General features: G+C 39.8%; 3 protein-coding genes across 4 annotated transcripts; all 3 read left to right on the top strand.

The window, feature by feature from the left end:
• The first annotated feature begins 1,953 nt into the window (after positions 1–1,953).
• Positions 1,954–2,874, top strand: LOC117630530 (protein NRT1/ PTR FAMILY 5.5-like). The gene has a single exon (XM_034363237.1). It carries the CDS (start codon positions 1,954–1,956, stop codon positions 2,872–2,874), a length of 921 nt encoding a protein of 306 aa, XP_034219128.1.
• A 233-nt stretch (positions 2,875–3,107) lies between these two features.
• On the top strand, positions 3,108–6,522 carry LOC117632674 (26S proteasome non-ATPase regulatory subunit 7 homolog A-like). Of its 2 annotated transcripts, XM_034366224.1 has the most exons (11): positions 3,135–3,503; positions 3,837–3,929; positions 4,047–4,128; positions 4,348–4,444; positions 4,588–4,663; positions 4,813–4,871; positions 5,021–5,143; positions 5,270–5,327; positions 5,429–5,514; positions 6,146–6,233; positions 6,347–6,522. In XM_034366224.1, exons 1-10 carry the CDS (start codon positions 3,317–3,319, stop codon positions 6,215–6,217), a joined length of 933 nt encoding a protein of 310 aa, XP_034222115.1. In that variant the 5' UTR covers positions 3,135–3,316; the 3' UTR covers positions 6,218–6,233; positions 6,347–6,522. The 2 variants fall into 2 exon arrangements, with proteins under 2 accessions (XP_034222114.1, XP_034222115.1); XM_034366223.1 differs by having other exon boundaries at positions 3,108–3,503; positions 6,146–6,522.
• A 747-nt stretch (positions 6,523–7,269) lies between these two features.
• LOC117632673 (putative tRNA (cytidine(32)/guanosine(34)-2'-O)-methyltransferase) lies at positions 7,270–9,992 on the top strand. The gene is made up of 9 exons (XM_034366222.1): positions 7,270–7,659; positions 7,749–7,798; positions 7,890–7,998; positions 8,112–8,172; positions 8,269–8,321; positions 8,530–8,622; positions 8,760–8,823; positions 9,214–9,321; positions 9,542–9,992. Exons 1-9 carry the CDS (start codon positions 7,489–7,491, stop codon positions 9,781–9,783), a joined length of 951 nt encoding a protein of 316 aa, XP_034222113.1. The 5' UTR covers positions 7,270–7,488; the 3' UTR covers positions 9,784–9,992.
• The last annotated feature ends 537 nt before the right edge of the window (positions 9,993–10,529 follow it).

Raw genomic sequence — 10,529 nt, 5'->3', positions numbered from 1 at the left:
CACTACCTCTAATAGCTGTGGGAGTCTCTGCTTACATTGCCGCCACACTGACCCCCATTGGCGACCAATTGAAGCCGCTGTCATCATCATCAGAATCTGAGCCGTTGTTGGTGCCAGCGGCATCAGAATCAGATAATGCCAGCACCGGCACTGCCAACGCCCACTGGACAGCGGCCATGTTTGAGAATGTCTTATTGGTGGTACTAGCGGTCTTCCTCCCAGTATCTGCACTTATAGCAGTTGGTTATGTAAGCCCTTGGTGGATCAAGTTTCTGATTCCCACCGCTGTTACCGTTGTGGCAACAATTATTTTCTTGACAGATTCAAGTTCTTCATACCAAAGAGAACAAGGGGACCTTTATACTTTCAAGTTTCACCTCCAATTTTTACCACAATACATATCAAAACCGGCCTCTTCGCCATTCCCATGTGCATCACCTTCATCCTCTTAGGCGTCGTGTGTTCAATCGGAAACACTTTCTTCATCGAGCAAGCAGTCGACATGAACCACTATGTTGGGAGCTTGTGGATTCCAATCCTTATCCTTCCAGGGATCCAAGGGTCCGTGAGGAAAAACTGGGGGGGTGGCAGGAGAATGCTGTGCTAAAGTTCCCAAGTTTGGGATCGCAATGTCAATGGTGTTTACAACTCTCTGTTGCATCACGGCTGCGAAAGTGAAGACCTGAAGACTAGGCGTGGTTGAGACAGAGGGTTTTAGCGACGATGCCACGTCGATAATTCCCATGACCATGTTCTGGTTGCTTCCTCAATATATTCTACTTGGGTTGTCGGAAGCGTTTTCGGAGAAGTGCATTGCGGGTTTTTTCAGCGACGAGCTGCTGCCTGGAGCCAATGAGGGTGATGAGGCAGCAAAAGGGGCGAAGAAGAAATACATCGAAAGTGTTGCTCAGGCTGTTAATGGGGTGGGGATTATATTGGGTGTGTTGATAGTTTATATAGTGGGTGAGATTCAACCCACTTGGTTCCAATCCACGGTGAACAAGAGCCGTTTGGATAATTACTTCTGGACCTTGGCTGCATTGTTTGCAGCTACTCTTGTATTGTTTGGTTTGTTCAGCTGTTGTCTGTCTGTTTATGAGTTTAAACGTCGGTCGACAGAGGATGTGGAAGGCAATGTCACTCCAGCAACAACAACAACAACAACGACATAGTTAAAAAATAAGAAAGAATATCGATGTTGTATTGAGTTTCAATAATTGCTGCTGGCTGTATTTGACTTGAGGATACATAGATTTGCATATGAATTGTGATTTTCTTACTTCAGTGTTTTAAAGTACTTCAAAATGCAACTGCAAATCCGAGGGGCTATCAGCAAAATAAAATTTCTCACACACCTGTAATTTTCCTCCACTTCTCTGAGATTCAGCCTCCAGCAGATGAACCAGTTTGTCTTTCTCTTTGCGTATCCTGGGTCGCATGCTGTCACACCATTGCCTCGGAGTTCCATGAAGGACATACAAAACTGATTCCTCTAATTCCTAACTCGCTAAATCAGAAGTTAGAAACTAAAGTTAAAATACAAAGAAAAGAATCAGAGCAAGAAGGAAGAAGACAGCGAGACCTTACCGTAGGAGAGATGATGGTGGAGAAAAGGGATGAGGATGGGAGTGGCAGTCGATTGAAAGGGAAGCTGCTCCGCTGCTCTACTTGTCCAAGGAAAAGTCTTTGTTAACTCATTACTTTTATAATATGCCTTGATTAATTAACTAATTTAATAGTCTTTGTTAACTCATTACTTTTGAGTGGCATTATTACAATGTGGGCCCAAGTTACCTTCCTCTCTTTTTCATTTCTTCTTTAAAATAAATTGACTTCTATTTTGAAGTTCCAGTCAATGAATTTCCAATATCATATTGAAGTTTTTGGCTATAAAGCTTCCTCAATTGAACGAGAAAGAAGAGAGTGAAGGAAGTTTTCGTCTTCACCCCGGGAATGCGCGGCCTTGCTCTCGCCGCAGTCTGCATACTCGGTTATGTAACCTCTTGGTCGATTAAATATGGCGTCTCTGCCCTAGTTATCATAATGGCAGCATTTAGTTTCGCGGCGCTGTCACCTTGTTCTTACAAACGTGTTAAAGCACAAGGGGTTCCTGTGAAGTGGAAAGAAACCAAAAACATCCTGTTGGTGAAGCTTGTAGGCGCCTTGTTCGTGGCGATGAGCGTTGTGTCCGCTATTGGAAACACTTACTTCGTTCTGCAAGCGAGTCACTTGAACCAGAAGGTTTGGTTCGTGAAGTTTCCTCTTCCCATTCTTCTGTTTGCGTATAACGAAGCCAGATCAAAGTTTGGGGGGTTAAAACGGTCTGTCGTTGCCATCTCCATCGGGCTCGCAGCGTCAATGGTGGTTTCGAGTCTGTGTTGTGTCGTAGCTGCGCTGGTGGAAGCTCGAAGGCTGGCCGTGGTTAAGAGCTCCGGTTTGATAGACTTGCCCGAAGAAACAATTCCTATGACCATGTTCTGGCTGGTTCCACATTTTGTTCTGCTTGGGTGCACTGATGGGATTTTTCGTAGGGCAATCGGTTCTCTGTACATGGTGGCATTGATATCTGATGAGGAGGCTAAAAATCTGGAAGCATCGAAAGTCCTGCAGTGCCAGTACGCGGGTTTCTATGATATGGCTGTTTATGGAGTGGGAGTTATGGGCAGCGTGTTATCGGTTCATGTGGTGGGTGAGATAAGCTCAGAGGGGGGGAAGATCAATTGGTTTCAGCACACCCTAAACACAAGTCGTTTGGATAATTACTACTGGACCTTGGCTGCCTTGGTTGCAATCAATCTGCTGATATTCTTTGTTTTGGCCGCATGCTGTGGTGCCTGTTTTTATGTCGTTTCAAGGTTCAAGGATGCGAAATAAGTTCTGAGTTTAAATCTCAAGCATCCATAAACAAACTCTTAACTCAAAAATATCAATGCGATAATGCGCTACCGAAACACAAGTCATGGAGGTAGAACATTTTTTTGATAACTTTAAAAAAAAAAAAAAATTATTCTAAAGGTTTCATAATACCTTTAATATTACTTTAGTGATTTAGAAATTTAAAAAAAAAAAAAAAAGGAAAAGTAAAATGGTTTTACTTATACAAATAATAAAAACTCAGTTGCGCGCTGGTACGCACCGTATCAAGCACCGTGTGCTGCGCTGACTCATCTTGGTCAACCCATCGGACGGTATTTGGCGCCTTATTGCCTGAACTCCCAATAGCTCGTACCATCTTCTTTGGGTTTTACTCTTTCTCGGAGGGTTTTAGACAGAAGAAAAATCCGAATATCATCAGAGCACAGATCGAAATATCGCCATGGACGTTATCAAGACGCAGCAAGTATCGGCGAGGCTCATCGAGAAGGTAATAGTTCACCCACTCGTTCTGCTCAGCATCGTCGACAACTACAACCGAGTCGCCAAGGACACTCGCAAGCGAGTCGTCGGCGTTCTACTCGGAAGCACTTACAAAGGCGTCGTCGACGTCTCCAACAGCTACGCAGGTCCGATAATCTCAATGCCCTCACTTGATTTTACCGCATTATTGATCTTTTGCCCAAATCCCCATTTTTACTTCTTTGTTAGGTTTTGATTCGGAAATTTGTTGAATTGATTGTAGATTCGGAGATTTTGAAATTTTTAGGGTTTTGTGGAATCTAAATCGACAGTAGTTTCGTGATTCGAATTGGGGTTATTGTTTTATTCTCCGTATGAGTGATTTGATTTGGGGTTAGGGTTTGCACAATAGGGCCAACGCATTTGGGCTTCATTTTACGGTGGTTGAAGATTGAGCTTGAAATTGACATGTTTCTAACTGTTTCATTTTTAATGTTCAGTGCCCTTTGAAGAAGATGATAGAGACCCTAGCATTTGGTTTCTTGACCACAACTACCATGAAGCGATGTTCTCTATGTTCAAGAGGATCAATGGTAACTTCTCTTCAACTTTTATGTAAATATGGACACTGGCTCTGTTTTCCTTCCCTCGCCCCTCTCTTCTTGTAGTTGTTAGTAATCTCTGTAAAATGAATATCTGTTACATTTCAGCCAAGGAGCACGTAGTAGGTTGGTATAGCACCGGGCCGAAATTACGGGAGAATGATCTGGATATTCACAGTTTATTCCACAAGTAAGATCATGTAAATCAGTATATGCGTGCATGTAGCTGCATTGTGCATTGTCGCATATGCTTTCCTTCTTCTCTCTTTACTACGGTCCTCATGTGATTCTATTCAATGCATTTCATTTAGATTAATGAATAAATATATTATATAATATATATTCTCTTGGCAAGCTGGGGATACTTGCTTTTACTTTGTTTGTATATCAAGTTCCTTATGGTATGCAGCTATGTACCAAATCCAGTCCTGGTCATTATTGATGTCCAGCCTAAGGAGCTGGGAATACCCACCAAAGCCTACTATGATGTCGAAGAAGTTAAAGAGGTAACCATGGGTTTTCATGCTCTTAGCTGGCTACTATCCCTGATTAAATGTGGAGGAACATAGTTGTTTGTTTCTACATTCCCGACAAGCTATTCCATATAGCCTCCCATGCAGCTAATGTAAAGGCTTGATAATACTTACAGAATGCAACTCAGAAAAGCCAGAAGATTTTTGTCCACGTGCCCTCTGAAATTGCGGCTCATGAGGTTGAGGAAATTGGTATGTCATAGGAAGAATAGTTACATTTTCTTGTTAACACTTTTCTCTGTTCGAAATGGTAGAAAAGATAACCTGATTTTGTTTTTTCTCCTCTAGTGTAGTTCAAAATCCTAATATATTGATTATGTTCTTTTGTTATTTATCAACAGGAGTGGAACACTTACTAAGGGATGTGAAGGATACAACCATCAGCACCCTTGCAAATGAGGTTCTTCAATTCAAGTTTTCCTTTTTCTTTGGGGCATCTTTTTTACTTTCAACTACAGAGAAAACCTTGAGAATTGAATCCTTATTAATGTTAAAGCATCTGCATTATAATGAAGTGGAAGGAATGTATTTACCTTTTTTTATTTACAGGTTACTGGAAAACTTACCGCTCTAAAGGGTTTGGATGCACGGTTACGAGAAATACGCAGTTACCTAGATCTTGTCATTGATGAGAAGCTTCCACTAAATCATGAGATACTTTACCATTTGCAGGTACACTTTTCATTACTTGTTTACTCTCTCGCTAGCCACCTCGTTCTTCCTGCATACCTCACTTTGTTTATGGGTTTAATTTTAGCATAAATTAGTCATATTAAGAATTTTTATGTTGAATTTCAGGACGTATTCAATCTACTTCCAAATCTCAATGTGGCAGAGTTGGTCAAGGGGTTTTCAGGTATACAAGCAAAAATATCTAGTGTGTGCAGGTCCTAATAATTTAGATAGCTCTTCTGTTTAATTTAGGCTTTCTGATTTATCTTTCCCTTCTCTATGCAGTAAAAACAAATGACATGATGTTGGTTATATATCTTTCATCTCTCATCCGAAGCGTCATTGCCCTCCACAACTTGATCAATAACAAGGTAACCATGCTCTTTCTAACTCCTCCTGTTCTATTGACCAGAAGCAGAGAACAGCATCAGAAAGGTTTTGAATATAGTTCTGAGTGTTGCAGATCCCCTTATATCTCCCTCCCTTTTTGGCTCTCTCTGAGCTGCACATAAGAAACACCGTGTAGGAGTCCAGTACCACCTGTTAAGGTTCTGTTTTGCTGGCATACATTGTTGGTTGCTGTACATAAGCAAGCAAAAAAAAAAAGTGTGAACAGTCAACTCCGTGCAAGATTTTGGTTTCCTTTAATTTGTTCCTAACTATGCAAATAAAAGTATGAAGCTATTCTTCTCAAAAAGGAAAAATATGAAACTATGAAACTATTATTCCCGTGAACGCCCCCCTTCCCTTTCCCCTAGTACGTCGGACAATATGAGTTGGGGATGAGATGCTGTCCTCACCATTGTGCCTCTTGACAGATGAGAATTAGAATACGCTACCCTAGATTGGAATTTTAAAAGTTGGGAATGTGATAGTATACTCTCCCTTGAACCTCTTTAATTAATGAGAATTAGTGTTATGACGTTTAGAATTGAATTCAAACTCTAGCCTTCTTGCAGATTAACTGTGTGTCTCTATGATTTTGTCAAATCTGTTTTACAGATGCTAAACAAAGAACACGAGAAAGCTGAGGATGCAAAGCCAGCAACGGCCCCATCCGTTGCTGGAAGCTGAAAACCATTATTTGCTGGTGAGTGGGGTTTCAGCGGTTGTGAACAGTGCTCTAAGCTTTCGTCTTGTAGCCAATTTGATCTGCCACTTTTGAGGCCTTTATTGAAGATTTTGTATTCTCAATATTGACAGGATTTGCAGGTTGAGATATTTTGTCATTGATTTGTTATACAATATCGGAACAGTTTTAGATTTTAGTACCATGCTTAATTGCATGGTACGTGTAGTCCTTATAAAATTTCCCGATTTGTATGTGAAAGAACCACTTTTGCTCTTTTTACTGCACAAGAAAAGTGCAGTGTTTTATCGTTTTTGCTATTTTTTTCTTTAAAATAAGTAAATAAAGTTGTCCCTAAATTTAAAATTTAGTTGTGAGAGATAAATGAGAGATGTTGCATCCATTCCCAATCCCAACCTATATGATGTTTATGCCGAATGATTAAAATGATTGGATTAGTAAACATCCCATTGGATAATTTATGTTCACTTTGATAACGGATTAATAAACGTCCCATTAAGATGGCCAAGAAAGAGCATTTGATGAATGGGCTTGGTTGTTATATTTCCTGGATGGTGTTGAGCCCCGTCTCTTTCTTCATGTGTATCCATAATCTGTCTTCTTTTTCGTTCAGCTTCTTCTTCTAATTCAATTTTTAGCAAATGAAAATGGGTGTCTTTTCCAGAACGACAGAAGAAAGAGGTGGTGTTACCCGTTTAAAATTGGGGTTGGTGTTTGCCCTTAGAAAGAGGGCTGTCGTTACCGTCAATTTGGGGAAAAAAGTCGTAGCTGATGTGGCCTATCTACAAGCATTATATTATTTGAATGTTCTAGATTTTGCAAAATGCAGATAAATGCATGGATTCTAAATTTAGAGGCTCGGGATTCCGTTCAACTTCAACCAAAGCTAGTTTACTCTAAGTTCCAAATACAAACAAACAAACAAAAAAAAGATAAAAAAAGAAAGATAAAAAGTTTCCGACAAAGAACTACATGTCGTTGAGTTGATAACTCTCGAAATGAAACGGCACACCGTTATTTGCACATCTTCCTCACACAAACCCATGGTAGCAGCACGGCCACTTAGCCCTGGCCTCTGGTAAAAGCAAAAAGTTAGAAACGAATCAGTGGAGGAGGGTTTAGGGTTTTGCGACACTTCGTGTTGGAGCACGGCCAATTTCTGAAATTCCTAACTCCATTGATTCTGTGAAATCAAAGAAGCTGAAAAAACACATTGAGGGAATAGCAGCAGATTAGTAGTTATTGTTGAAGAGAGATGGGGAAAGCTTCAAGGGATAAGAGGGATATATACTATCGAAAAGCAAAAGAAGAAGGTTGGCGTGCTCGCAGTGCCTTCAAGCTTCTTCAGATTGACGAGGAATTCAACATATTTGACGGAGTGAAGCGGGTCGTCGATCTTTGTGCTGCCCCTGGTAGCTGGAGTCAGGTACTGATATTGATTTTGATATTGCCCTTTTGCTATTTTACTGAAAACCCAATTCCCAGTACCTAATTTTGATGCGTATTGTGGTTTAGGTTTTGAGTAGGAAATTGTATCTCCCAGCAAAGAGTTCATCAGATTCTAAGTAAGTTGTCAACTACTGCTTATACTAGTAGTATAACTATTCTTCTTAGTAAACCAAGACCCTAACTTTCTCTTTTTATCGATATTTTCAGGGATGGTGATGTGCCCCTTATTGTAGCTATTGATTTGCAGCCCATGGCTCCAATTGAAGGTGTTATTCAAGTGCAGGGTGATATAACTAATGCTCGAACCGCTGAAATCGTAAGGATCAGCTACATTTCTACTTCCCTAGCTCTACATTTTTCTTTCTTTTTGTATATGGTGATGTGTATTGGCATCCATTTTTTTATCTGACTTTTTGTTGACCCTTTTAGGTCATCAGACATTTTGATGGTTGCAAGGCTGACCTGGTTGTGTGTGATGGTGCTCCAGATGGTATGCTGACATTTTTAGTTTCATGGTCCATCTTCTTGTTACTGCTTTCGTTTATAATTACTATTTTCTTAAGCTTTACTTTATTTTGATTTGCAGTTACTGGCCTTCATGACATGGATGAATTCGTTCAGTCCCAGCTGATACTAGCAGTAAGTGTCCTGTAAGTCTGTACAAGGCAATACATCATCATATTTTTGCATGAAAGTTACTTGATTTAGAAGGAATATAAAATACACGTGGTTCCTGTGCTCGTTATTCTACATCACATTCTATCTTTCTGACGTAAATTTGTCTAAAATTTGTTATGCTGTTGAACTTTGTATTATATTGACACCAGCTGGTGGATCTTCCTTGCAGGGTTTGACGATTGTTACTCATGTACTTAAAGAAGGTGGAAAATTTATTGCAAAGATATTCCGTGGAAAAGATACAAGTCTTCTCTACTGCCAGGTAGTTTTTAAGCTTCCATATTTGGGTGCCTAATAAAAATTGTTAAAAATATATATTTCTGCAGTTCTTTTATTTGTAAGATGAACCATGACTTCCATTGAATTAATTCCTTGGTTATTTTGCTGATTTTGTTGCAGCTGAAACTATTCTTCCCCTTAGTGACTTTTGCAAAGCCAAAAAGTAGTCGCAATTCCAGCATAGGTAACAGATTGGGCTTCATTTTGTTTTTCGTGGCAGTTTACATTCTCAGTTCTTTTCAATCCCTACTAATCCAGTACATTTGCCATGAAATAGGATCAACCATCTTGTCAACTCTTTCTTAATTAAAATTGGCTAAATTAATAAAGAATCCTGGTAATTTCTTAAGGTTGTATGGGCAATCGAGTTAAAATACAATTCTGTTTTAGATATACAAATGCTGCATGAAATGAGCAGACTGATCTGAATTCCATTTGATATTCAAATCCCCTTCCCTTCAGAGGAGCATAGGCATGTGCACGATAACACTTACAAAATGCTGAAAATTTAACATGACATTGTTGGACTGCTTCTACTGTGTCCAAACTAATGCTGGTACTATTTATCATACAGAGGCATTTGCAATTTGTGAGAATTATTCTCCTCCTGATGGATTCAACCCTAAGGATCTGCATCGCCTCCTAGAAAAGGTGGGAAGTCCCTCAGGAGCAGATGATCTAGGTATGTAAAATCTTCTACATTGAGATATGCGGAGACTCTTATATTCACAAAGTTACAATATCGATGGGCATTCTTATAATTCTTTATGCTTGATGGTCTGAGTCTGACAAACAGTCACAGTTCAAATATAGATCAACAGCTCCAACTTCTTTTAAATTTTGAATAAGTTACTTGTTCTGAAATTGCAGTATTGACTTCATTTAATGGTTTAACTTTGTAGATTGCAGTAGTGGGTGGTTGGAAGGGCCAAATAAGGTGTATATTCCATTTCTAGCTTGCGGTGACCTCAGCGGATATGACTCTGACCGTTCATATCCCCTACCTAAAGATGCCCAGGGAACTTACCGGAGCTTGGATCCTGTACAGCCCCCAATAGCCCCTCCTTATAAGAGAGCTCTAGAAATGAAGAAAGCTTCCAGCCAGGGCATCACAGAGCTTGAGAAGCTTTCTTTGGAGTCATGAACGCAGTCATTTATACGCAGGATCAAACAACTTAGGGATCCTTAGATATCTAATTTAAACTACAGATGGGCTTATGTCCCAAATTTTTAGACAATTATTCATCCCTTTCTTGTTGTAACAGTGTGTATGTCTCACAATATCTGATTAATCTTGATATAACTATAATCTTTCTGAGATTGGAAATGATATCATGTGGTGTTCAAATATCAGTAGACAAGATGCTCTTTACACTTCCATTGGAAGCAATGCAATGATAAGGTGGCTTTCGATTGTGTGCTTTTGTGCTCCTAATTCCTAGGGTCACTCGAATATACAGGGCAAATTGAGCTCTACTTTGTTGGGTCAAAAGATTGAGATAAAGTAGATGTAAAAAGTGGTATATTCGTTGAGTTGAACAATAGTGGTCCTGAGACAGCAACCTGTGAATTCTGGTAAGGTAAAAAGAGGTACGCGACTCTAGGTCCACCCACAGCCCATCCTGCCCTCAGAGAATTGTCAGTATCCATGAATTGGTAACTCGGTATCGTGTTTGGTACTGGTAAAATATTCGACAGCTTATACTTTCAACTTGAAGAATAGGCACAGTAATTTCTAATTAGTCTTAAACGATCGAATCTTCAGATTTTGGTAAACTTTGTGGCAAGGTGATGTGAATTATGCTCTTACTGGCATTTCTTAACATACCATGTTAAGAGTATTAATTTACTAATCGGTTAAACGCTCGTATACGAACAGGTTAGAGACTA

This window comes from Prunus dulcis, chromosome 6 (assembly GCF_902201215.1).
Source record: "Prunus dulcis chromosome 6, ALMONDv2, whole genome shotgun sequence".
Classification (NCBI taxonomy): Eukaryota; Viridiplantae; Streptophyta; class Magnoliopsida; order Rosales; family Rosaceae; genus Prunus; species Prunus dulcis.
Note: the sequence above shows the minus strand (reverse complement) of the source record. Positions and strands in the feature narration are given on the sequence as shown.

Bases quoted from the DNA above. Each gene is read 5' to 3' on its own strand.
- LOC117630530 (XM_034363237.1), top strand. From the start codon at position 1,954: ATGCGCGGCCTTGCTCTCGCCGCAGTCTGCATACTCGGTTATGTAACC.
- LOC117632674 (XM_034366223.1), top strand. From the start codon at position 3,317: ATGGACGTTATCAAGACGCAGCAAGTATCGGCGAGGCTCATCGAGAAG. The intron at 4,445-4,587 runs GTAACCATGGGT...TAATACTTACAG, and splicing joins ATGTCGAAGAAGTTAAAGAG to AATGCAACTCAGAAAAGCCA. The intron at 4,664-4,812 runs GTATGTCATAGG...ATTTATCAACAG, and splicing joins TCATGAGGTTGAGGAAATTG to GAGTGGAACACTTACTAAGG.
- LOC117632673 (XM_034366222.1), top strand. From the start codon at position 7,489: ATGGGGAAAGCTTCAAGGGATAAGAGGGATATATACTATCGAAAAGCA. The intron at 8,824-9,213 runs GTAACAGATTGG...TTTATCATACAG, and splicing joins TAGTCGCAATTCCAGCATAG to AGGCATTTGCAATTTGTGAG. The intron at 9,322-9,541 runs GTATGTAAAATC...TTAACTTTGTAG, and splicing joins CTCAGGAGCAGATGATCTAG to ATTGCAGTAGTGGGTGGTTG.